The sequence below is a fragment of the Vanessa atalanta genome, chromosome 18 (assembly GCF_905147765.1).
Source record: "Vanessa atalanta chromosome 18, ilVanAtal1.2, whole genome shotgun sequence".
Taxonomy (NCBI): domain Eukaryota; kingdom Metazoa; phylum Arthropoda; class Insecta; order Lepidoptera; family Nymphalidae; genus Vanessa; species Vanessa atalanta.
Genome location: NC_061888.1, coordinates 544,665 through 570,450, shown reverse-complemented (window position 1 = coordinate 570,450; position 25,786 = coordinate 544,665). Strand labels below are relative to the sequence as shown.

At 34.9% G+C, this 25,786-nt stretch overlaps 4 protein-coding genes across 6 annotated transcripts; 3 read left to right on the top strand and 1 right to left on the bottom strand.

Annotated features, from left to right (window-relative positions):
* Positions 1-102: 102 nt before the first annotated feature.
* LOC125070793 lies at positions 103-6,152 on the top strand. Of its 2 annotated transcripts, none has more exons than XM_047680766.1 (7): positions 103-293; positions 417-512; positions 869-1,031; positions 2,259-2,994; positions 3,574-4,108; positions 5,599-5,704; positions 5,849-6,152. In XM_047680766.1, the coding sequence occupies exons 2-7, from the start codon at positions 422-424 to the stop codon at positions 6,072-6,074; spliced, it is 1,857 nt and encodes a 618-aa protein (XP_047536722.1). In that variant the 5' UTR covers positions 103-293; positions 417-421; the 3' UTR covers positions 6,075-6,152. The 2 variants fall into 2 exon arrangements, with proteins under 2 accessions (XP_047536722.1, XP_047536721.1); XM_047680765.1 differs by having other exon boundaries at positions 863-1,031.
* Positions 6,153-6,901: 749 nt separating this feature from the next.
* On the top strand, positions 6,902-14,103 carry LOC125070799 (putative phospholipase B-like 2). Of its 2 annotated transcripts, XM_047680775.1 has the most exons (13): positions 6,907-7,229; positions 7,500-7,628; positions 8,078-8,192; positions 8,758-8,852; positions 9,170-9,328; positions 9,793-9,913; positions 10,345-10,449; positions 11,594-11,700; positions 12,282-12,398; positions 13,004-13,163; positions 13,253-13,397; positions 13,576-13,720; positions 13,889-14,103. In XM_047680775.1, exons 1-13 carry the CDS (start codon positions 7,045-7,047, stop codon positions 13,983-13,985), a joined length of 1,680 nt encoding a protein of 559 aa, XP_047536731.1. In that variant the 5' UTR covers positions 6,907-7,044; the 3' UTR covers positions 13,986-14,103. The 2 variants fall into 2 exon arrangements, with proteins under 2 accessions (XP_047536732.1, XP_047536731.1); XM_047680776.1 differs by lacking the exons at positions 13,576-13,720; positions 13,889-14,103 and adding an exon at positions 13,462-13,566 and having other exon boundaries at positions 6,902-7,229; positions 13,253-13,428.
* Positions 14,104-14,837: 734 nt separating this feature from the next.
* LOC125070885 (AP-2 complex subunit sigma) lies at positions 14,838-17,141 on the bottom strand. The gene is made up of 4 exons (XM_047680887.1): positions 17,018-17,141; positions 16,790-16,939; positions 16,017-16,190; positions 14,838-15,673 (listed from the first exon to the last, which is right to left on the bottom strand). Exons 1-4 carry the CDS (start codon positions 17,018-17,020, stop codon positions 15,572-15,574), a joined length of 429 nt encoding a protein of 142 aa, XP_047536843.1. The 5' UTR covers positions 17,021-17,141; the 3' UTR covers positions 14,838-15,571.
* Positions 17,142-17,702: 561 nt separating this feature from the next.
* On the top strand, positions 17,703-20,517 carry LOC125070999 (hippocampus abundant transcript 1 protein). The gene has a single exon (XM_047681043.1). The coding sequence runs from the start codon at positions 17,824-17,826 to the stop codon at positions 19,273-19,275; it is 1,452 nt and encodes a 483-aa protein (XP_047536999.1). The 5' UTR covers positions 17,703-17,823; the 3' UTR covers positions 19,276-20,517.
* The last annotated feature ends 5,269 nt before the right edge of the window (positions 20,518-25,786 follow it).

Genomic DNA, 25,786 nt, shown 5'->3' with positions numbered 1-25,786 from the left:
CAAAATATTGTTTTTACGTCAAATCTTTTCTTTAGAACATTCCAAGATGTCAAGAGTCAGCTGTCGATGTATAATTGACATCTACTGTCAGTGTTTGAAATATTTAGTTAAAAATTAAACATAATTCCATTTATTTTTGTTCATTTTTAAATTAAAGAACTATTTGTTATATTTTATTTGAATAGTGTATGATTTATTACTGTGGTGAAAATTTAGTAATACAATGTGAAATGGACCTTTATCTAATATATTTGTGATTTTATTTTAGTTCGTCAATTTCCATTATAATTTAGGCAAGTTCCCAATAAATTTGAAATATTTATATGTGTAGTGAAAGACTATCTATAAGTTCATACGTAGCACTAACTTGCTCTTGTATTAAAGCTATGAATAATTGAAAAAGTATAAAATTTCAGATATTATGACCCATCTTTTAAAGAACGTTTGGCGCAATGTACGGAGAGGGAGCCAACTTAGTAATTCTTCACTAAGAACAGCGAACTTTTCAAATGGTAAACGTAGTGTTATTATTTATTGTACATTTATTTTTCTCATTTGGAGCCCTCATTATCATAAAACTATAATGTGGGCATATCATGACAAGCACATTTCCAAACTCCAAGTTAGATATAAACTTCTATAATTAGTGCAACACTTAAAAACTATGAATATAAAATATGATTAAATTTTGTAACAATAAATTTCCTATTATAAAATTCTAAGAAAATAATGGTAGTGGTATTACATATGGTTTTATAAAGCAAACAATAAAATAAAAAAAAATTAAAATAGCACCAGTTAAAAAATTACTTAAAAATTAATTTGGTGAAATTATTAAATTCACTCATTTCAACACATTCAGTTACAGAGTTGGTAAGAAATAAACCTCCTGATGTCATCATGTCAAGTATAAAAACGGCTCCGAGTTCATCTGATGTACTCGCAATGGTCCAAGCTAATCTACAGCACATGACACATAGACACATGCTGCAAGCTCTCCGAACTTTATTTGAACTGCAGAAAGGTAGCAAGTGAGTAAAAACCAATAGTCTATTCAATAAAAATATATTTTTAGCCTATTCCAATGATAAGATGTGCAAATAAACAACTTAGACCAACATACTTGGTGGTAGGGCTTGGTGTAAGCCCAACTGTGTAGGTTTTTGGTGGCAGTCAAACAGCAGTACTCTGTATTATTTTGTTCCAGTTTGAACAGTGAGTTAGACAGTATAAGTAAAGGCACATAACATCTTAGTTCCCTAGGATTGTGCTTCATTGACAATATAAGGAATGCTTAATATTTCTTACAGAGCCTTTACCTATGTGAATTAGTGGCTCATTTACCGTCAGCTTACCCATATTATAAAAAAAAAACAGAATAAATATTACATTATTGGTTAAGTTCTAAAATAATTAATCATTGTTATGTATTATGTATTTATTATTATGGTATTTATAGACTTTTGAAAAAATAGTGTTCTTAATTACGGCAATATTGAACTGAAATCTGAACTTTGGAAAAATATTGTTGAAAGTTGACATAAAGTGATTAAAGGGAATAGTGTTACATTATAAATAAAGATATATTGTTGAATAATTGCTTGTATTGCACTTATGCAGCAAAGCTATTTGCAAATCCCTTGAATTTTTTTGTCGAGATGGCCCAGTGGTTAGAACGCGTGCATCTTAACCGATGATTTCGGGTTCAAACCCAGGCAGGCACCACTGAAATTTCATGTGCTTAATTTGTGTTTATAATTCATCTCGTGCTCGGCGATGAAGGAAAACATCGTGAGGAAACCTGCATGTGTCTAATTTCAACGAAATTCTGTCACATGTGTATTCCGCCAACCCGCATTGGAGCAGCGTGGTGGAATATGCTCCAAACCTTCTCCTCAAAGGAGAGGAGGCCTTTATCCCAGCAGTGGGACATTTACGGGCTGCTAATGCTAAAATTGAATTTTTTTATTTGTCAATGAGCCATCAACATTGGAAACTAAGATGTAGCTTAGCTACATTGGTGCACTTGCTTATCCAATCAGAACACAGCGATACTAAGTATTAATGTTTGGTTGTAGAATATGACTTAAAGGGTAGTATTTACCATACCATACCCTACCAAGGAAATATGTAAGACTAAGGATTGATTATGTTTATTCCTTCTACCATTGGAATATGTATTTATTTCTCTCGGTCTGTGTATAATGTCGCTTCTTTTTTTCTTCGCGTTCTTGAACTCAACGAATTCCCTATCACAGGTATGGTGAGGGTGCAGATGTTATAATTAAAGATCCAACATTTAATGTTCTCTGTCAAAACTTTAAAAAGCACGCGCGTGCCTTAGAAGTTGGCGAAGCAATTGAAGCAACCAAAGTCCTCTCGTATCTCAAAGTGCCCGTCGACTCCCTGATAGTACAAACTATGTTGCAAATAATAAGATGTAATATTAACTTATTAAATACACAACAGATAATGTTCCTAGACTTTCTTCTGACACAATTTCATAGCAATAATCATTTGGTGGACGCTCTCAAACTGGCTCTACCCTTAGCATTCCAAATCCACCTTCCATTGGAGCTGGACAATAAGGACTTGCCTCTTTTAAGGGATATGCTTGTATATTCCTGTTCTCACGATCTCCCCGATCGCTGCATCAATAACGTAGTCACTGGTCTTCTGTTGAATGATCAAGCGATCAACGCGCACACCGCGAAGTCTATCATATGGGCACTTTGTCTAGTAAACTGTACGGAGGAAAAATTCCCAACCAGAGTCCAATTGTTGCACATTTGCTGCGACATATTAACGCAGTCCATAGACAGGCTGTCTTACGATGAAGTTTTAAGGACGGCTGCTAAATTAAAAGGAAGGATATTAGAGAAACATCCGGAGTATTATCACCAGCAGTTAATAGATGCCATAGCGGACTACGTGGTGAAGAATCATATAGAATTTGAAAAAGGATTGTTGGTGGCGAGGGTTTTATCTAGAATCGTAAGCATTTCATTCTTAACTTAATATAACTAAATACAATCGTAATATTTCCTTTTAAGTGTGTTTACATCAGCGTATTACCAAGTTTTAATAATATTATGTTGTGAATTTGTAGAAACATCTATAAGTAATAGATTTTTATCGATGTCACTCCCAAATAGTAATTCTTTGTACAGGTTTGTTGTGGTCTGAAGTAACAGGACACCGGAGATAACTTAATGACTTTGTAATGTGATGGTGATCATCCTCAGTCGATCTACGATATATTTAAAAAATAATTAGAGAGTACTTTATTCAAGTAGTAGGCTTTTACAATAACTTTTGATTCGTAATTTCACGGTCACTGGTTACGGTTCGGAATGTAGATTATTCTGAATGGAACCGGAAATAAACTCAGTAGTTACTCTTTTCGAAATCGAATTTTGAATAAGTACAAAGTTATATAAATACAGTCTTATTGCGTATATGCGCGTTTGAATATTTTCACTAACGTTTCAAACATTCAGAGTTGTGGCGATACATCAAAATAGTTATATGGTTTTATAAATTCTACGTTCAAGAATCTTTTTAACATTCCAGGCACACACCCACCTCGGTCTGGTCGAGTACCTCTGCAATAAGGCCGTGTCCGAGCCTGAAACGTTATCGAACGCTCGCACCAACATACTATTCGGCTTCATCAACTGTTTGTCCAATAATAACTATACTCCAGAACTTGAACAGTGGAATCAGCTTAGAAGACAGATATCACAGAATCCGATCCTCAGCTGCACAAATGCATCATTACCTTGGACTAAAGTGTGTCTCGAACTCGCGTCATTGGGACATTACGAAGACAGAGTTATAAAAAGAGTATTTTCAAAGGACTTCCTGGAGGAGTTCTTATCGAGAGAGAACAATGTTTTGGACTATCTCCAACTGTTGACATTGAACGAGGCCGTCCGAACTTTCCATAGCGATGAATATAAGTTGCCCGAAGAAGTTTTACAGAAAGCAAAGGATATGTATCCAGTTCACACGTTACCAAGTCCGCTAGTGGAACATTTAGCTCGAGGCTTGGGTGGTCCGAAGTATGTGGCCAAGAATGTTACATTGCCCAATGGAATTGTAGCAGGTACGTGTTTAAATGTTAACAAAATTCTTTTCAAGTAGATTCAATGATATGAGCAACGAATATCGCAATCGGCATGTTCCTACTAACATTCAGAAACCGTCTTAGTGCTAGCAGTGCAAGCCCGTCTGGGTAGGTACCATGCAATCATCATATTTTCTATCACCAAACACCAATACTTACAGCCTATTTACAATCGAAGCAGGAATAAATATAAACAAACCTCAGATTTACTCCTTCCATGCGATTTGCCTTACTTTATATTATATATCTTTATTTATAATACGAGACCACGTTTTCGCAAATCTATAATAAATTATAATATTTATGCTCTCGACCAATGGTTTTTTTTTTATGATATAGGGGGCAAACGAGCAGGAGGCTCACCTAATGGAAAGTGATTACTACCGCCCATAGACATCTGCAACACCAGGGGGGTTACAGGTGCGTTGCCGGCCTTTAAGAAATAAGTACGCTCTTTTCTTGAAGGTTCCCAAGTCGTATCGGTATCGCTTTAATTCAATGTCAAATGTGGTTTGTTTGGCTTTTGTCCTCTTGTGGTTGGAACAGATTGTAATATCGTTGTGTTTCCATGATAGAGCAATGATATCCTAATTCCCAAGGTCGGCGGCGCATCGATAATGTTGGGCTGGTTAATATTTCTTACAATGCCAATGTCTATGGGCAAGTATGATAACTTATTAGCTTACATTTGCCAGTCTTAGGTTTTAAATTTAAAAATAGAACATGATACTTAAAAGTTCCATAATATTTACTTATGTATGTAAGACGGTGATATCTGCTACCCTCCAAACTCCCTTTTTTGTACAACAGCGACTTGAGTGCTTGTATAGACAGACAGTTATGTCAACAAAAACCCTGAACTTTAAAAAATACTGATACAATTTGTGTACACAAAACAACTATACAAATGCTAAAATAACTACCGTCAGCATAACAAGTACTGAAGGCGGCACTTCACCTGGCTAAGTGATATCACTGTTTGACAAAACAAGTGACGGATTCACAAAAAAATATGTTTTTAATTAATTACCACACAGTAAATGAAATTAATCGATTACTATAATTGATATTGGAAGTATCGACTAACTGATCTCGTAGTTTTGTTTTACTTTTGAGTTTTAAATAGGGATTTAGTGGACTCTTATAGCCAATCAGAAAATAAATATACTTTGACATTCAATTGGCGCGATATCATTGGTCGAGATCATGAATAATCTATAATATTCATCACGAAGTCGCAAATGTCAACAAAATTGTTATCAAAACTTTGGTAGTACAATTAAAGCGAATATTTTTTGTATTTTAAATAAAGACATATTACTGAATAATTGTTTGTACTATATAATAAAGCAGGACTACATTTATAGCATGTTATTAAATTCGATTCTCCGAGATCTCCGATTTGAATCGGATATAGTTTATATTATGGTTTTTTCCTCAGTACCTCAAATGTTCCCTTTCCCCAACAGATATGATAGTATGTATTAAAGGTGGATATCCAGTGGAACTTCAAACCGTTAGCAGTAAAATAAAAGTACCGATAGAAGAACTAAATATACCGCAAGGATCAATTGTGTAAGTATTTTACTAATAATTCTGAGTGTAAGTATGTTAATAACATTTATTATATACTAGATGTAAAAACGCGGGTAGTGTTTTAAGATGTTAGATTCGATTTAAAAATTATATCCTGGTGTGATTGTTTCTATACATTTTCAGAGTGTGTATAATGAATTTCAAGCAAGGTTGCTTCTCAATGAATAGCAACCGTCTCCGTGGATCATTCCGTCTGATCGTTGACCTGCTAGAGAAGCAAGGGTACGCTACGGTTGCGTTCAATGTCAACGAGTGGCTCAGGACGCCTGTGCATGAACGAACACCCTACCTCATACGCGAGATCGGATACAAATGTGGAGAAATAGGACTCAAATTGAGAGTGACTTAACAGTGATATAGATATTAGTTAATAAAATTATACAGAATTGTTTTAGTTAATAAATGCTGGTCAACTTGTTGATTTTTTTATAATCTGTTTTATTTATATAATAAGATATTTATAATATGTTTGAACGAAATAAACGCAAACATTCATGGCGTTTAGGCGAAACAAAGATGCATACGGGTGGAACCTAACAAAATAAAAAAATATCGTAATAAAATAAAGTCTTGTTGGAACAATATCAACAGCGCTGATGCGCCCTGCGGTTCAACGACTTATTTACGTACGTTATAGTGTCCGGTCTACGTGACCCCATGGCCCAGGATTGGATTATTAAACGAGGGTATCGTAGATTCTCAGTTTGGTTCTTGTTGGTACAATACCAACCAGACTAACGCGCCATACAATTCAGCGACTTATTTATGGTAGGTCTACGCAGCGTCAAGTCTACCTGACTCCAGGGCTCAGGATTGGATTAATAGCTAACCTGTAATTATTTATATTTGGGGCCCAAATTAAAAAAATAGCACAAATAAGACGTAACATAGAATGGATAACTTGATTTGTATAAAAAATCAATGCTATAGAGACAAAGAGAATAATATAAGTTTCCTGCAAGACGCGTAAATATTAAGGGCTAAAATTAAGTATGATTTATTGAAATTGTATTTAATTCAACTAAAATATATTCAATACATTTTCACATAGATTTCTAATCTATTATGAGACCGTACTTTAAACTGTAAAGTTCAATCAACCGTCTTTGACGTTACTTCGACATTTGTTGACATACAAATCTAATGTCATAAGTCAAAACATAATAATAAATCGCTATGTAATGTATGTATTTGAATCGTAATTAATAATTTATGAATTTAGTTCCTTTTAATATATATTTATAATCTAAAAAGACTCAGTTACAGTTTATATTGTTCTTAGTTACCGTGATTGGTTGATGGCTGGCTGACGAGAAACAATGATTTTATACATAAAATGTAGTATTTTATTACTATTTTGTTTGTTTTTACGTTGTGAAAGTAAGTATGGGTTTGTAACTTGGTCAAATGGAGAAGCTGTAATTTCGACGACAAAAAACTACAATGAAATTCCAAAGGTGCATTTGGCAAGAGCCACATACAGCAATGAAATTAATACCACTGGGTAAGTCTCAGAATATATATTTTTTTTATTATAAATGACTTATAAAAGTGTCCTGTGTTTACATCATCCACCACAATGTGCAGTATTGAAATAAGCATCAAAACTTATTAATTCCTATGAATACCCTCCTGAGTTCATCCATCTATATAAGTATCAAGATAAAACAAGATATTTACACTTCATGTGTACCTGTAATCAAATTAGATGTGGTAGATACTCAGTTAATGTCCAATTGCTATAATACACTGATTATATTTTTTTATATTGCAGTTGGGCTTTCCTTGAATTACATACATCAGCTGATTCAAGTGATGAAAAACAGGCATATGCAGCAGGTTATCTAGAGGGTTATCTAACTCGGGACCTCATTTGGATGCACTGGCAAAATATGCTAAAAGGGTACAATACTGACAACATTAAATATTAATATTATCCATAAAGTAACCTGCGATGTAATTAGGAGATACAAAAAGTAAAGTATCAAATTGCCTCCGTTATGATTATAATTCCCTTTTAAATTGAGTAATATACAATTTATAAAGCAAAATACTTCTTTTTAATCTTATTTAATCAATCAGAATATTGGATTCTATACCAATGTATATTATAACATATGTTTTTATTTAAATGTCAAAATTTGTCATTTTTTTTTTTTTATGTTTATTGCAAAAATAATGTTAAAGAAACTAATATCATTGTAATGATACTGTGCCATAGATGTATTAAAAATAAGTGGTTGAATTTCATAAGATATAAAAAAATAATATTTCGACCGTATACAATACAAGTGGTATTGTATATGGTCGAAATTTTATGTATAAATGATTCAATGACTATTTTACTTGCAGATATTGTTATAATAAAACTGAAATATGCAGCCTAATTGAGGACTTTGTGGACAAGAATGAAGATTATATTGCCTCAATGGTGTATGCAAATCCTGTAGACCCATACTGGTATCAGGTACTTTAAAAGAACATTTATTATACCTAGAATTTAGTGCTACAATTCTGATTTAACTTGCTATTTATAAACTCAAATAATAAAACCATCTTGCCACGGATTAAATATATTTCTGTCACTGCTTGGCGACATCGGTAAGTTGGTATGCTTACCTTCGATCAACAATACCACAATACAAGGCGTTGAAGTCTCAAAAACGGCCGACAAAATAACGCCTCACTTCAAAGTGGGGTCTTATTTCAATTTAGTTCTATTTTGATTGGGCCAACGTCTTTACGTGCCGCAATGCCTTAGCATGTGTTTAAAAACTGTAAAAAATAGCTTTCGAAAAATAAAGGTATAAGACTGAATACCAAATTTCGTCAATTTCGGTTCAGCGATTTGGCCTTGAAAACGTAACAGACAGACAGAGTTGCTTTCGCATTTATAATATAAGTAAAATTAGCATTTTTTATGTATTTTTTTATTTTTTAATCTGTGTGCAGTTTCATACACAAAGGCCTATGTGCAAAAATATATTATGATATTTAATTTAATCATTAATATTATAATAGTTCTATTTCAGATGAAGCTTTACTACATCCAGATAGAAGGCCTAGCGGTTGGCTACAATCAAGCAACCAGTGACGCGTACGAGTGGCTCACTGTTAGAGACTTAATGTAATGTTGCCATATTTTTATATTGACAATTAGTCTGTCATTCTCTCAAAAGGTTAAAGAGTATACAGCCTACTGTATTTCTACTGCTGATGTGAAAGTCATATGTTTGATCCTCGTTGTTTAAGGTTTTCTCACTCACTCCTATAGTAATTAGTAGTAGATTTAGATTTTTCTTAATGATTGTTTAAATTAACTACATATAAGCAGGCAACGGTGCTATTATTGTAATTGATACAAACGATTTCTATTATAAATGCAAATAAGGCCTTCGACTCCTCGAAGTCTTTGTCTAATTTTTTTATTTAAAATGATTTAAGATGGATTAACATGCTGGGCGACTTGGACGAGCTGGCGATAGCGCTGTCGGCGCCGAAGGAGAACCCCGAGGGGCTGCTGTTCGGGGAGCACTGCAGCGGACTTGTCAAGCTGCTGCCGGACTGGTCGGAGCTGTACACGTCACACGTCACGTGGAACAGGTGAGTTCGCTTTCGGTCTACTAAACCGAATTTGATGTAATTTGGTAAAGCAAGCTTGAACTCCAAGGAAAAACATAGGAACAAGCCAGCCTAAAGCGCAAGAGAAGTCGCGTGCGACAACTAGTTTCACATATAACCCAGCAGCTGACAATTCACGCAAAAACTCTTCGCACCGTATAATGACTGTTAAAAGTGTGAAAATAACGCCTATAGACTTTATATCAATTACTCAGCTATTGTACAGACCGCTTTTAATCCAGAAAGCTGGACAAAAAACCCGGGCTCCTCGATGATTATGGTCAAGCCTTCGACCATCGGGAGGCCCAAAAGTTAGCTTAAAAGTAGTTTTTGGGCAGGTGGAGAGCAGATTGTCAGAACACTGCTTATACGGGGCTGCTGTGCTGCCTAGAATATTGTCCCTGATGTGTTAATGATGGTAGATAAAGTCTAAATTTCTATTCCAGCTATCAGTCCATGCTCCGAATACAAAAAACTTACGTACTGAACTACAGACTCACGCCTAATGACAAGAAACTCATCCCGGGCCGAAAGATGGCGTTCAGCTCTTACCCCGCATTTGTACAGGTAAATATTTAGGTATAGTATAATGAAGTCCTTAAAAGTACGAATAATTCCCCCCATCTCCTATTTAGGATATCATCAGGAGTTCACCAATCTTGGGAACTAAATACATACACAATACATGTTGCTACACTGATTCCCTCATCCTTCAATAATACTTAGTTTTGCAATGTTGGGGTAGCATAAATCATGAATAAGTACCTACCCAGACAGGCTAAAGACTTCGCAACAAGTAAACACATGGATACGACACACACATTATTAATTAGTCAATCCATCTTCTGAGAGATGGCAATACGATTGATATTTGGAGGTAGACTTAATGACACTGGCCGGTGGTACCAACTTGGCCAGACGTGCGTGCGTCAGTCAGCTGTGCACGAGTCACCAGTAACACACACCAATAATGAGATATCAATGGCGATAATTGTCAGTCAACAGACGACTTCTACATAATATCCTCGGGCCTGGTGGCCGCGGAGACGACTATCGGGAACAGCAACCGAACGCTCTTCGAGCTGGTGCAGCCAGTAGGGCAGGTGAGTTCTTATTACTAATATTATATATATGACTTCAAACTTTGGTCTAATTCGGGTTATATGAACATAGATCCCCGAGTTGCTGGTTTCAAACACCGGGCGGATATTTTTTTCTGTTGAGTAACAGCCGGGCTGTTAGTCTATAAATTGGACGAGCTGACACTTCCAAGTTCCATGCCTCGGTTAAAACATGCAGCCTTTGTTGGTCAATCCTCCTGGACCCTCTCCGGTCCGGGGTCTCATCGCATTTGCAGTGCACCTGCACACACATGATCTATCTATGTGTATCTAGCGATAATTCCACACGGATGGATAGTCATACTTTTCTTTCTTTATTTGTTTTTAGTATTTCGTACACCCGCATTGAATCGTCTTGTTACAACATTCAGTTGAATGTTACACTTTGGTATTAATAAAATTGCTACCATCGGCTGAAGATGTAGCTTCTAACGAGAACTGGAGAGGACCTAAGTAGTAACCCAACTTATAATTTAAAACCATGGCTTGCTCTCGTTTACATCTGTCACGGTTTATCCACATCTTATTAGGCATGCATCCGATATATCGAAAATAATTTTAAATCGAAAGTCGTCGGAATATCAGATGTCATCGATTTGATGTTAACGAGTAATCGTTTTCACTGCATCTAAAAAACTATGAATATGGTTTTGGTACATCAAAGCATACAAAGTACGATAACATTAAACTCATGAAATATTCGCTCCATCTCTCTTTAACTTAACAGTGATCCGTCTGTAAGAAAGAGATAAGAAGAAGAGAGAGCGAATGTTAAACCGATTTCGATATCAAATTCGTTTTATCTCTTTCTCACGTATCGTACAATGTAAAGTTAAACAAAGACAGGACCACATCCGAAATCGTATGTCAACACCGAAATTTAATCCAAATATACTTTACACAACCGATGCCACAAAATTCGGATACCGCCGGTGCCTACATATTATTGAAAGAAAAATTACAGACAAGTTAGCAACCCAATCATGAATGTGTAGCGGGATTCAATGTAGGCTGATTTTGGAGTGCAAATCATTATTCATAGTTTAAAATGTAGAGGATTATGAACGATGTCCGCCTTAATGTCAATTGGTGCGACACGTCCGAAGTGAGGTATTTCCGCATTCAGATCTTGGAGTACGCTCGCGCGATGGTCGCCAATCGGCTCGCGAGGGACGGTAAGGAGTGGGTCGAAATATTCCGGAGGCACAACAGCGGGACATACAACAACCAATGGTGAGAATACCTACTCAATAAACATTTAAACTGTTCAATAAAACATCAGCAAATACATGTATGAACAAAGTTGTAAGGCTTTTAGGTTGCGTGAAATATGGATCTAAGAACAGTGGTTCTTAATTTGTGGCCTGCGGATCGTTGAGCCTCGATGAAGTCATTTGAAGTTTTGTTTTTCGGTTATTTCACGCCATCGACGCGATAAGAGTTTCAAACTTATTTTTACTAAAATAAAAAATATATTTATGTATTTAATCACACGATATATCATTGGTGCTTCAAAATAGTATTTAATCCAAGTGTTGCCCGACTTGAAAATGACAAAATTCACTGTTTTGTATTGTTAAAATGGTGCTATAATATTCTATAATACTACGAGTTTGAGAACATTTTGGGGTTTTTTTTCGGGAAGAGTTTTATTAAAAAATTGTCATCTATTAACCGTTTTTCATATATTGATATATATTTTCGTTGATCTTCTTAGCATTACAGTTCAATTATTTATAGAAATAAAAATAACAAGAAATAACCACTACAATATCTGCCTTCATCAGTATGAGTGATAAATTTATCCGTCAAAGGTACATAGTGAACTACAACAAGTTCAAGGCAAAGACCGAGCAGTCCCCGGGCTCCATCAAGCCGGGCCTGTTGTGGGTGGTGGAACAGCTCCCAGGGTACACGGAAGCGGCTGACTTGTAAGTTGTACATTTATTTGTTACGTTACACACTTAGATGGAGCATCGGCAAAATACGTAAAACTGATCACATCCGAATTAAGTACGCCTTCAAAATCATCAATAATTATTTATTTCTTATGTGAAAATAATCTTTACGCAAACGTATTATCTTGCAATATCATATAACTAAATATATTCGTCAAATTGACATGAACTTTATGGCAAAATAAATGGTCACATAATTAAACCTTATGAAATGAAATTTATTTGTTTTTAACTGACTTAAAAAGTGAGCTTATTTAGATTTGATTTGAAGAATAGAAGACCAAATACATACGATACAGCTTTTACTATCGTAAAAAACCTCTGATATTATAAAAACATAAACGTTTATTCTTATGGTTACACATCCAAATCTATATCCTCATTCTCAATAGCTCCAATCAATATCAATGTTGGCAAAGAGTAACTACTGAGTTTCTTGCTAGATCTTCTCAATAGAATCTACATTCCGAATTGGTGGTAGTTTTAATATAGTTCTGTTAAACGACGATTCAAAAGTGCTCGTACAAGCCTACTCGAAAGTGTCTCTCAGAGTTTAAGATATAAATTCATCTCCTCAGAACGGACCACCTGAAGCAGACGACGTACTTCCCGTCTTATAATATTCCGTACTTCCCGCGCATGTTCAACCTGAGCGGCGGCAATATGCGCGTGGCCATGTACGGCGACTGGTTCGGCTACCACACCAACCCGAGGGCGAAGATCTTCAAGGCTCTACAGGTACTCGACCGTTCCGGACATACTCATACCGTGGCCTACCGGGGACCACCGCACCATAACGACGTCGCTAACCGCTCGCTGCCCGGCAGGCGGAGGTGCGCAACGCGCGCGACATGTTCGGCGTGCTGCGCTACAACGACTTCCGGCACGACCCGCGCGCGCGCTGCGCCTGCGCCCCCCCCTACAGCGCCATCAACGCCGTGGCCGCGCGGAACGACCTCAACCCCGCCAACGGTGACCGCTCGCTCGAGATTTACGGATTCGGTGAAGGGAGACGACTGAATGCCACCTGATGGTATCTGCAACCCTGCAAGCTGGCCCCTAGACCGACTTCGCAGTGGCCGTAGAGGCAGCTAAAGTCTCCGAGGTATATGTATGTATATGACCTAAAACATCACAACAATCATTCCAGGCACGTACCCGTTCCGCGCGCTGGGTCACCGCAGCCACGGCGCCACGGACGCCAAGATGACGAGCTCGGTGCTCCGCACCCGCTACCAGTTCCTCGCCGTGTCCAGCCCCACGCACCACCTCACGCGGGGGATCCCGCCCTTCCAGTGAGTACAATACTGTAGCTGCGACGATAACGGACTTTTCATTTGCTTAATTTGTGTATATATGTACTCGATCTTTAATCCAATACAAAAAAATAATTACATTATTTTAAAATATTCTTTTTCATTAATTTAAATAGATTTCAAATTTAACTGAAATATTTTTTCCAGGTGGAGTAAATTCGACATGGGTCCCCTCGTATCACACGTAGGTCATCCCGACCTCTGGATGTTCACCCCAATCCTGCACCGCTGGGAGTGGGGCTGAAGAAAACTAGGCTGCTTGAATTAAGAGTCAATTTAAATTTAACTTCAATGGCAACTATTACTGTACACTTTGTTTTAGTAAGAATCTTGTTATATGTATTTGAAAAATATACTATACTATTTTTGTAAATAGGTTTTTCATTCGATCTTAGTAATCACACTATTAAATGATTCAACAAAAACTATTTCAGATATTATAATATGTGGACAAAACGTTAGTTTAAACAAAACCCGTCCATGATCATCAACCAAAAAGAGCATATTAACCTCTAGATTCCGATTTTATAATTTAGATGCAGTCAGGGGTATGACGCCGGCGACTTACAGCTACTGTATATAACTGACGTTAAGTTACTACTTCAATTAAAACCACATAATCTAATAAGCTGATGAGTAATAAATAATTTACTAAGACGATATGTAGTTTACAGTCTGCCAGAAAAATATAATAATCAGGTATAAAGCTATTTATATAAAATTTGCATCATGTAAGTAAAAAAATGAACTGCTTTACACAAATTAAACAGCTTTTGGAACTGGGTGTGCCACAAGGATCAATTTTAAGTCCTGTTCTATTTTTGGTATACATAAATGACCATGCTTCCTAATACGCATAACTTGAAATATAACTTTAAGCTAACATTAACGAATAGTGACTGTTAAGGTCTGCTAAGCTACTGATAGCTTTAGATTAATTTTAATCCTGTAACATGATGATTCAAAACTGCTTGTCTAAAGACCCACCATTATAGCTAGGGGGGTAATCTTAAGATTAACTATCTCCTGGCATACTTACAATCCCATGGAACAGGACAGGAAAGATCAAGCAAATACATTTCAATAAAATATCAAGTAATTTGTAATAACATTTAATACACCTTACTTTACAGTGGAATGAGTATTCACTAAAGCACATGAACTTTATAAATTATACATTTTTCTATTCATAATATAAACCTTACACTGGTTTATTAGGAAAATCCATTCTGCAACATTTCCAATAATTTTACTATATTTACCAAATAAAACAAACAGACACTTATGATTTCGGAAATGGCAATATACAAGCTACATATCATTCATATGTTGTCATGAAAGAAAAATGATTCTGAAAAGTTATATATCAACATTTGGGCAAACACTAATATAAAATCATTTAAAATGTTCATATTTGTGCCCCTGAAGCTTTATATTTCTTTTTCCGAACCGGTGGTAGTGTTTAACTTGACAATCAATAAGAAAGTGTAATATTTCTATATTGAATAAAGGAATTTGAGTTTGAGTTTGATATAAAAGCCTTTTTTAGTTACAATTGATGACAAGCTTAATATTTATTTTAGATAATCAAAAAATGTTATATGTTAAATTTAAGAATTTATATCTAAGGTTACATAACATAACTTTTTAATTAGTTAGTACGAAAATAATTTAGAAATCATGTGATTCTATTAGAAACATCTAAATTCAATCATAATAACGCTGTATGTTAAATAAATTGTTTATATACAATGATTTCATTGAATTTCATAAATATAAAGTAAATATATGTTTAATTCTATGTATGAGACTCTAGTGTATAAATATAGCTTACTCTAATGAATTCAACATTAAGAGTTGCTTCAGAACTTTCGTCTGTGATGTCTCTCTTATCTCGCCCGCCAGGAACATCTCATCAACAACTGTGTATACCTGAAATGATCGAAAATTTAAAATAAATTTATTTGTTTAATTATGCTTTAGTTAGCCATGTCATTTCCACATGTATATTCTTAGATGATAGGATCAGCAGCCTTCCTGCACTTAACCGTTCCTTGATACATACTACATAAATATGCATCAAATTATATCACATATATATAATTTGAAATGTATTCAAAATTTCTACCCTTAAGCTTAATAAATAAAACTCTAATTATTAATAAAATTTGCACAATTGTAAAGTTTATTTATAAAATGACCGCATCATAAAAAGGACATGCATAAGTAAAGACATTGAAATGATATATTCATATAAAATAAAATGTATAATTACCTTATAAAAATTAAAGACAAGATCCAATTCGCAGACATTATGGAAGTATTCATTGAGAACTTCAACAAAGTTGTGTATAGCCTCTAAGTAGCAGAGATTATTGTCATTCACATCCACACATATACAGAAATACAATCCGGCATATCTTCTATACACAATCTTGAAATTACGAAACTGAAAATAATATACCATGTCAAATTAAGTAATATTTTAATAAAAACAAAATATATATTCAACATAGAAGAATAATAAAAAATATACCAAAGGTTTGGAAAAATACTATGATATGAGAAAAATCAGCAAAAGTTGGAGGACAGATTTAGCAACTATTGTTGTATCTACAAAATCAAGATAGTGTATGGTGATGGTAGATTTAGGTTAAATCCAATTCTGTAAAACTACAACTCAAGTGCTTATTAGAGTATACTTGAATAAAGTATATTTTGAATTTTGATTTATGAAGGTAACTGTAGTGTTAATAAATCACTTAAATATCCTTATAAATTTAATATTTTGTAGATATATTAAAAACTAATACTCATATGGCAAAAAAATAGTAACATATTGAATATCCCATTCCAGACAGTGAAAGCATTTTAAATCATTAATTATATAAGATGAATTTTATATGTTAATAGGAACAACCAATACAGAACCAGCTTAAAAGCAATATAATAGCAGCGAGTTCATCATTTACAGGTTTGGAGATGTTATAATACTATTATAATAAAAATGGTGTACATTAATTGTTTTTCTCATAAAAGTACTCTTACCTCAACAAAGTTAGTATGTTTTGCATCACGAACAGTCACAACAGCGTGGACTTCTTCAATAAGCTTCTGTTTCTCGTCATCATCGAAATTCATGTACCACTTAGCTAACCGAGTCTTACCTGCACGGTTTTGTATTAAAATGAAGCGAATCTACAATAAGTATGGAGGAATTAAGTTTAGATATAATACAATATAATCAGCTAAGATTTTATAATCGTAAATACTTACCATTTTATATATTTTAAATGAGAAATATCAAAATGTATTAGGATTAACGCCTCCCTTTCAAGTTTCAGCATCTGATTGTCAGATTTTGACATTATTTAAAAATCATATGTCAAAGGGCTTTACTATTGATTAGAAAATATTATTACGATTGTTTTAATTACGTTAAATAACTTAAAAATATAAAGAAAATGTGTCTATATTTTCAGATTTTATTATATTCTTGAATCTTACAATTTACGAGATAGTGATGTATCTAAATATAAGAAATGGGCTAATACCCCATTACAACAACAAACAAGTAATTTAATAGTTTTTACTTAGGTGCCTATATTTTTTTTTTCATTAGTTTTTAAAAGACCAAACTTTATTTATCATAAATATATATAAAATTATAAGACACTAAGTTAATAAAGGAAAATAATAAATAAACTTTTTGATTTATGAAATCATTTTAGCGTAGATGGGAACTCAACTTTAGTGTGAAGAATGTAAGTGTTAATTATTAGTATAAATTTAAGCATAAATGAAGATCTAAGATAAGCATGTTATTAAATCATGTTCATAACTCGATTTTACTTTATTGCATTTTAATACAAAAAAAACAACGAGCCAAACCTTAATCTCCAACGTCTTGGACGTTTACACTGGCAACACAAATATCGAGTTGTTTTTCAATTTCAGTGAATTTTTGACGTTGCTAGTACTTGCTCGATTTCATCAAGTTTTCATAAATGTAGTGCTTAGGATTTTTCAATATGTTTCTAATATAAGTAGTTTATTAGGAAAATAAAATATTCCAGTTTTAAATGACGCCCACAAAGACTACAAAAACTGAAGTAGAAATGGTGATTCGGAATAGAAAAACTGTTATGAAAGACGGGATAATGACAATGTCGGGTATCGGAGAGCCTTCAGTCTTCCACGCATTGGTGGTTATATTCTTGGAGTTTTTTGCATGGGGACTACTCACGATGCCGATAATATCGGTCTTAAATGCCACTTTCCCAGATCACACGTTTTTGATGAATGGACTCATAATGGGTATAAAAGGCATCTTATCGTTCCTGTCAGCTCCATTAATTGGAGCTTTATCCGACGTGTGGGGGAGAAAATTCTTCCTACTAGTGACAGTGTTCTTCACATGCGCGCCGATCCCGCTCATGACCTTCAACACCTGGTGGTTCTTCGCGATGATAAGCATCAGCGGTGTATTTGCAGTGACCTTCTCGATTGTGTTCGCGTACGTGGCTGATGTAACGACAGAAGCTGAGAGATCGCGCGCGTATGGCTTGGTGTCTGCAACATTCGCCGCTAGCATGGTGATATCACCAGCCTTGGGCGCTTACCTCATGGACCTGTACGGCGAGGCGCTCGTTGTCGCCGCCGCCACAGCGGTAGCGGTCCTTGACGTCTTCTTCATCATGGTTGCGGTTCCTGAAAGTCTTCCAGAGAAAGTGCGCCCTAGCGGCTGGGGCCCAGCTATAAGTTGGGAGCAAGCAGACCCCTTTGCTGCTTTACGAAAAGTCGGCGCCGAACGTACAGTGCTAATGTTATGTGTCGCGGTGTTCTTGTCTTACTTGCCCGAAGCCGGACAATATTCGTGCATTTTTGTGTATTTGAAACTAGTGATGGGCTTTGGTGTCGTACAAGTGGCGATATTTATCGCGATCGTTGGTGTCCTCAGTATTGCCGTGCAAGTTGTTCTTGGATTTCTCATGCGGGTTCTCGGTGCAAAGCACACTATTATGCTTGGATTACTGTTTGAGATGATGCAGCTCATGTGGTATGGGTTTGGAAGCCGAACATGGATGATGTGGGCTGCGGGAGTATTGGCAGCCCTCGGCTCACTTACATACCCAGCAATTAGTGCATATGTGTCAGTCAACAGCAGAGCAGACCGACAAGGTGTGGTCCAGGGTATGGTGACTGGAGTACGAGGGCTCTGTAATGGACTTGGCCCAGCTATGTTTGGAGTCATTTTCTACCTATTCCATGTTGACCTTAATGAGGAACATGCAGTGCCTGGAATTAATGCACGACCTGATGAAGAGAAATATGTTAGAATGGTCCCTGGACCACCATTTGTGCTTGGTGCTCTGCTGGTTATTTGTGCATTACTTGTAGCCGCATTCTTGCCCGAAGACGGAACAGTGGGAGCACGACGAGCTTCACCAGATTTGCGGTTCGAAGTGGAACGTGGACGGCGTGTGGCTGGCCCTCTGTCCCCGTTGATGGCACCTGAGTCTGCTGCCCTCTAGCTAGCGGCCAAGGCCGGCCGAGCGGCCAGCGTTTAATTGACAGGGCTGTGCACGCCGTGTGGCGTCGGGGAGATTGCATTTATGAAGGTACCAAAGCGAACTCAGTGAAAAAGTGAGTCCACAATTTTATGATTGCACCAACTACATTCCTGCATTTCATCTGTTAATTACTGCTTGTCAGATACTGAATACTTGTTCATGTTTTTTAAAACTTTAAACTTATTTTTGTAATCATTTCCACTGGCTCTAGAAGTCATGTACATAATATTATATTTTATAAATAAAATAAAATCATAAGTTGTTTAAGGTTCTATGTTTCGTATTTCGAGCTACACATCACACAATATGTTTGAAAGAACAGGCAGATTGATTCCATATAACGTTTATTTGTAGGTAGAATAAATGAATTCAGAAATCTGATGTAATCACACTTATGCGGATAACTGCCCTTTTCGATATTTTTGGTATAGCAAAATAAAAACCAGTCATTTATTTAATTTTTTTCTTAAAAACTTAGTATATATAGATTACAAAGTTAATAAAAAAAAACATGTTGGACAAGATTGTAGTTAAACTCTTGTGTAACTTTAAAGTATTAAAAAGCCTAGAAGATTAGATCGAGTGATATTAGTGTAAATATTCTTGCTTGCTGCTTGATAAAATGTATTATAAAAACATACATATGAATCGCTATTTTGCCACAAAACAGATTAGTCTACAACATTTTGTAATATTTTAAAATTGACAATTATTTCAATAATCATTTTTTATATGTTTAAAAAAAAAATCTCCTTTTTTACGACATATCTCACAAAAGCTGCCGAATATATTAACATTAAATTGATACTATTATATTCAGTGTGTTTCAGAGGCTTTAGTTAAACATCATACAGAATAATTCAACATATAACATGGCCGCATTAATGCAAAGCTGGATTTGCTAATTATTCACAAAACAGTCAATATTTATAATATATAATTATAATGTTATTTTGACACATGAAGATGAAACCACAGATAACATTTACATTTCATGGTTTTTTTTCTTTATCTTATATATATTTACCTAATTGTAATTCAAAATGTCTGCAAGGCTATGGGTAGGAGGAAAAAACGAGTACAGAAATGTAGGTTAGTGAGAAGTTTATAATATGCGAAATTACGATGTATCGTTGCTATCAGGGAGCCAGACAGTTAAATTGCAATATTTTTTTTTAAATTACCCTCTGTTATATAATATGTAATATGTTAAAAAAATCTATAGAAGCTATTGTCAACATTTATTTCAAATTAAATATTGATGAAAACATTCAAAATTATCTTTTAAATAAATTCAACTGATTGTATGTATGTATATATGTTAAAATTATAAAACCAACAGCCAAGAAACGGCTCACTGCGTGGCTAAGTCCTTGTCCATTTTGAGATCATTACACCACAAGGTTCAATGCAGGCTGGTGGATACAATTAGAATACCCATGTGATGCAATTAGGATTCGCCACATGCCGATTTTGGTCATTCGTCGATGACCTTTCCTTCTCCGCTGAGCACAAGATAAATTACAAATAAAATTTTAGCATATGAACATTAGTGGTGCTTTACTCGGTATGAACCCGTAATCCTCGGTTAAGATTCGTGCCTTCTTTCTTAGTTCTTAAGGGCATCGCGGCTTCAGGTTCCTGGTCAAAGGAAATTAACACAAATACATTAATCTATTTTATAATATATAATAAGCAGACGTCCTTTGTGAAATAAAACGATTAGACCAATATAAACTTATGCTTGTGAAGGCGCAGTGCGTTTCGGAGAAAACTTTAGTATATCATACAAGTTACCGTCCCGGTTTCACTTTATTGCCATAAGGGATAATACAACGTTTAGATTGAAGAACAAACTTAAGAAGAAATATTCTTGCTTTAAGCGTCGATAGCGCAATGGTTTACGGGCCGCCTAGAGATGTAAAAAGTCGCAGGATCGATCCTGACCCCTTGGGCTATTGTCGTCCCCGCTCCTAACACAAGTGATAATCTTAAAAGAAGGGGTCAATAGGAATATTAGTAATTCCTTAATTAATTTGGGCTTTTATTAATATATATATATATATTTTAATCCTTGTTTTTGTCCGGCTTGGAAAGATGAAATCTCGACTATTACAAGCGTGTATTATACATATTAACCTTCCTCTTGAATCACTCTTTTTATTGTTGAAAACCGCATTAAAATCCATTGCGTAGTTTAAAATATCTATGCGTACAGACGGCGAGACGCGACTTTTTTTATACAATGTAATGTAATCACATCGATGGTTTACAGTTTTCCTTGTACTTAAATTAAAGATTAGCCTGCACCATTACGTGACTCAAACGTCGTTAACTTTTGCTCAATCAATTCTCACTCGGAATCCCTGCTTAGACCATGGAAGCCGAACTACAGCAAAGTTAAAAGTTTTACCGAAACCGGTAGTTTTGTGTGACTAGACCTTCACCTTGAGGGGATTGATTAAAATCGCAAGTGGGTCACGATACTGCATTCGCAGATTAAACTTTGTCGGGTTTGAATGAAATTCTAGATGTTCTAGAAGTTTTTCTTTTGTTTTTTTTTTGACAATTGAAAATATATCATGTATTTAATAATTTACTTGCATAACTTTTTACTCTATCTTAAAATCGTGGTATTTTATCTGTTGTTTGATAACTGTATAATTATGGTCTGGAGTTAAAAGGGCCATTTTAAATTTCGGACTAAAATGTAAGCACATATTTAGGCTTTTGTCAAGTCATTTGTTCTTTATGCTAGACTCTATTGTTGTAATTTGGTGTTTTTCATTTAATTCAATTGTATCATAATGATTTAAAATTCTTTATTTCTGTAATACAGGACATCCAATAATAATCTCTAATCATAAAACCTCGTCGACTGAGTTCTCGGTTGCTGCATGAGAAGACAAACCAACTAACACATTTTCGTATAAATATATCTAGAAATACGCATAGAATATTATGTCCTCGAAATAAATTGTCCAGAATCCCAAATCACAGATTAATAAACAATCACGTTTCACGCTACTGGCGAGCCGGTTGTGAAACAGTGACGCCGCTATTTCAATACAGCTGACCTTATTCATCATAATGCAAGTATTTCTACAAACTGTTCGATGAATTTAGAGAAACGACAACCAATGATTGTATAAAACTGATTCGAACTTGATTTTACCGTGAAAATCGAATTATGAGAAGATCAAAAAAACAATTATTTCATTCATAAAAGGCGATCCTTTAAAATTTGTATTTCGAACTCTTTTCCAAGGCCATTTATGTATATATTTATCTATATAAATCAGTTCTCGAATGCACATAATAAAAAATTCACATTGTTCAGTGATTCAATGGTGCATTGTTTGTGATCGACGTTCCTATCAGTGTCGCCAGTTTGCCTTTAGCTACACAAGATAAAGTTTTCCTTTAACTTTAGCAAACGTTAGGTTTAACGTGCTTGGAAATTAAATTATTAATATTAGGAACATTTCGGAAATAATAAGTACGTGTGTCATTATTTTAGTAGTTGTAGATGTTAATAAAGTTAAACACTTGTCAGCATTCATGTAGCCGAATATCAGCGATCATTTAATAGGTTTAGTATCAGAGACGACCTATAATATCAATCGCCAAGGATGTAAAGACTTTTGACAACCAGTATATCGGCAAATTTCAATGGCAACACTAATTACCAGAGACGGCTAACGGTCGTGCTGATCTGTCTCTACTTTCTGAAAATTTAAAAGAAAGATTTGGTTCTGACCCTATAGATGCGATGTAATTTATATAATAATTATATTAGATAAGACAATTTTAAAAGGTACAGTCTTTAAAAAATACAATAAAAAAACAACACCGGTTTAAATATAAATAAAATATTTTGTACTCTATAATGAAAAGAAAAACGATCCTCTTAGCCAGCTGATGTATCCTATATCCGGAGCAGGTGCGTCGAATTCCTTGTGATATAAAAACAACCTTCCGGCTTCTTGCCTTTATTTTTGCTCAACCCTTAAATGTCACAGCCAGCCAGGCCAATACACTGCCCTTTCGTTTTATAAAATTTTATCATCATCATTTCATTATCAAAGTGAAAATTTTAAATAAATATTTAAAAGAAATATTATCTATAGCAACAACGCTCAACGTTTTATCAATTTGTGTATATTTATCTGTGGTCGTTACTTTATTAGTTAACAATGAATATTTCACAATTAATAAATAATTAACCTTCAGACATTTAGTAAATAGTATTATTGATGTTAGTTCTGTCGTTAGATTAGCTTAATATAATGAATTCTAAAAAAACTATAATTCGTAAAAAAAAAAAACGTTTTCTTTCAAGGCAGCGTTGAGTTATTTAATGTTAATGGTAAATTGAAATATTTTAGTTTGAGATTTGAGGGGAAACCTCTAAGATTTCACTTGTACAAAACAATAAGAGGGTAGCGTCAACCAACTCGCGGTTTTTGCGTGAAGGCCTCTTATAAAGAGAGCCCTCTTTATAAGAGGTCTCGCAAAGACGCAGACACTCGCTCAAATAATTATTGGCACTACTTTTTTTTTAGAAATATTACTTTTCAATTAGTCGAGGGATTTTTGACTTCGCTATTATTATAGTTAGGGACTTCGGAATAATTACATTACATGATTCGGTCACGTTCCATTTCGATGTAGAAAAAAGTTTAAATCAATACGATCCGAGCGATCGATTTGGTCAAGTCAGTTAAGGTCAAACGCTACGTTGTATTTTTGCGTTACAGCTCTTCAAATCTCTAAGAAAATATGAAACTACACAATTGCACATGTCTGCCTCTGTGGTGATAGATAAAACCATTCTTACAACGAATTCAATTTATATAACAGTCACGTCGTATCGTTATTTTTTTAACAAATTCGAAGAGCTGCCAACTCACTAAGAAACATGGAGACAGACGTGACCCTTTAAGGTAACATTAATGCTATCAATAATGTCAGCTATTTGGATAAATCGTATAGAAATTTTGCTCTCTCACTCTCGACCTAATGGCGACCATATTAGGTTCTTATTTATTTGGCACAGGTACTCGTGTACATAAAGTTCTGTTAAGTCATTATATGTATGTACAAGGTGTAGCGGAAATTGATTTACGTCTGCATTATATAAAAGTGAGTTATTTACGACAAACAACTGTCTTTACTAGCATTATGTTATATAAATATTAAATGCTTTATGGAAAACGTATCGTATAAAAACAGTTTTTATAAAATGGAGTCGAGAACACGTGACTGAAGCCAATAGGTTCATACTCAGGCGGTACTACTATTGCTAATGTTTATGATTGCCCCTGTGTGTGTCCAAGTAAACATTGTGCGCAAAGCTGCTTGTGTGGAAATTTGTCACAGTGTATCCACCATTCCGCAATAGAGCGTAGTGGATTAAAGTTTTTGTCGAACAGAGGACAATAACAGTTTGTTAATCTTTTAATTTTATAATCTGTTACTCTACTCATGTCTGTTAAATACAGGTAATTCGATACGTACCAGAGTCTCGTGAACAAGACATTCGTAGATAATGTCGAAATATCGAGCTCCACTAAATAAAAATAAAAAACATGTTAAATATCCCGTTTTAAATACTGTTAGTAATAAAAATAACCATGTTAATTTAAAATCTTATAAGGAAATTCGAATTTTACAGAAAATTCAAAATTAAAAAAGAAGGCTGTTTCTTGTGCAAGATAATGAGACTACTGTTACAAAAAAATCCAACCTTCAGTACACTTCCTTCTCTGTTTACAGTTTTCGATTGTGGTTTCATAGACAGAGTTAAATAGCCCATAATATCTTAATCTTCATAAATTTCCATCTGCATGATAATTTATTTAATTTTCCCAATATGTTCTGTATGTGCGACCTTGAGTTACATTTTATGATTTCGAAGGAGGCATTCTTTGGTTTTTATTTCATTATACACTGATGGTAAGTGGTCACCACCGTCTATAGAAATTCGCGTTGTAAGAAATACTAACTATTCATGGATAATACGCCACCTAACTTCGGAACTAAATTATTACGTCTCTAATGCCTGTAGTTACACTGAGTGACTTACCCTTCAAACCGAAACACAATTATTGCTTTTAAGCGGTAGAATATGTAACGAATGGATGGTCACCTACCCAGAGAGGTACTGCTGTTAATTTAATAGGGGCTCGTTTTAATATTCACGAAAAAGTATGTTTTAAGTATGTATATATAAACAAAGTTTCAAGATTAAGGATTATTAATTTATTAATGTTTAGTTTAGAGCCCCACGCAGAAAATAGATTCATTCAATGTTCCATGGCCTTAATAGCGTAGGTACCGATGATATTAGCTTCCATTCCTGACCCCCACAGGTAAAACTAGAGTATATAATAATAATACAATCAGTACGAGCCAGCGACACAATCCGTACTGTATTAAACCTGTTTAAAATATTTATCATGCGCTTATT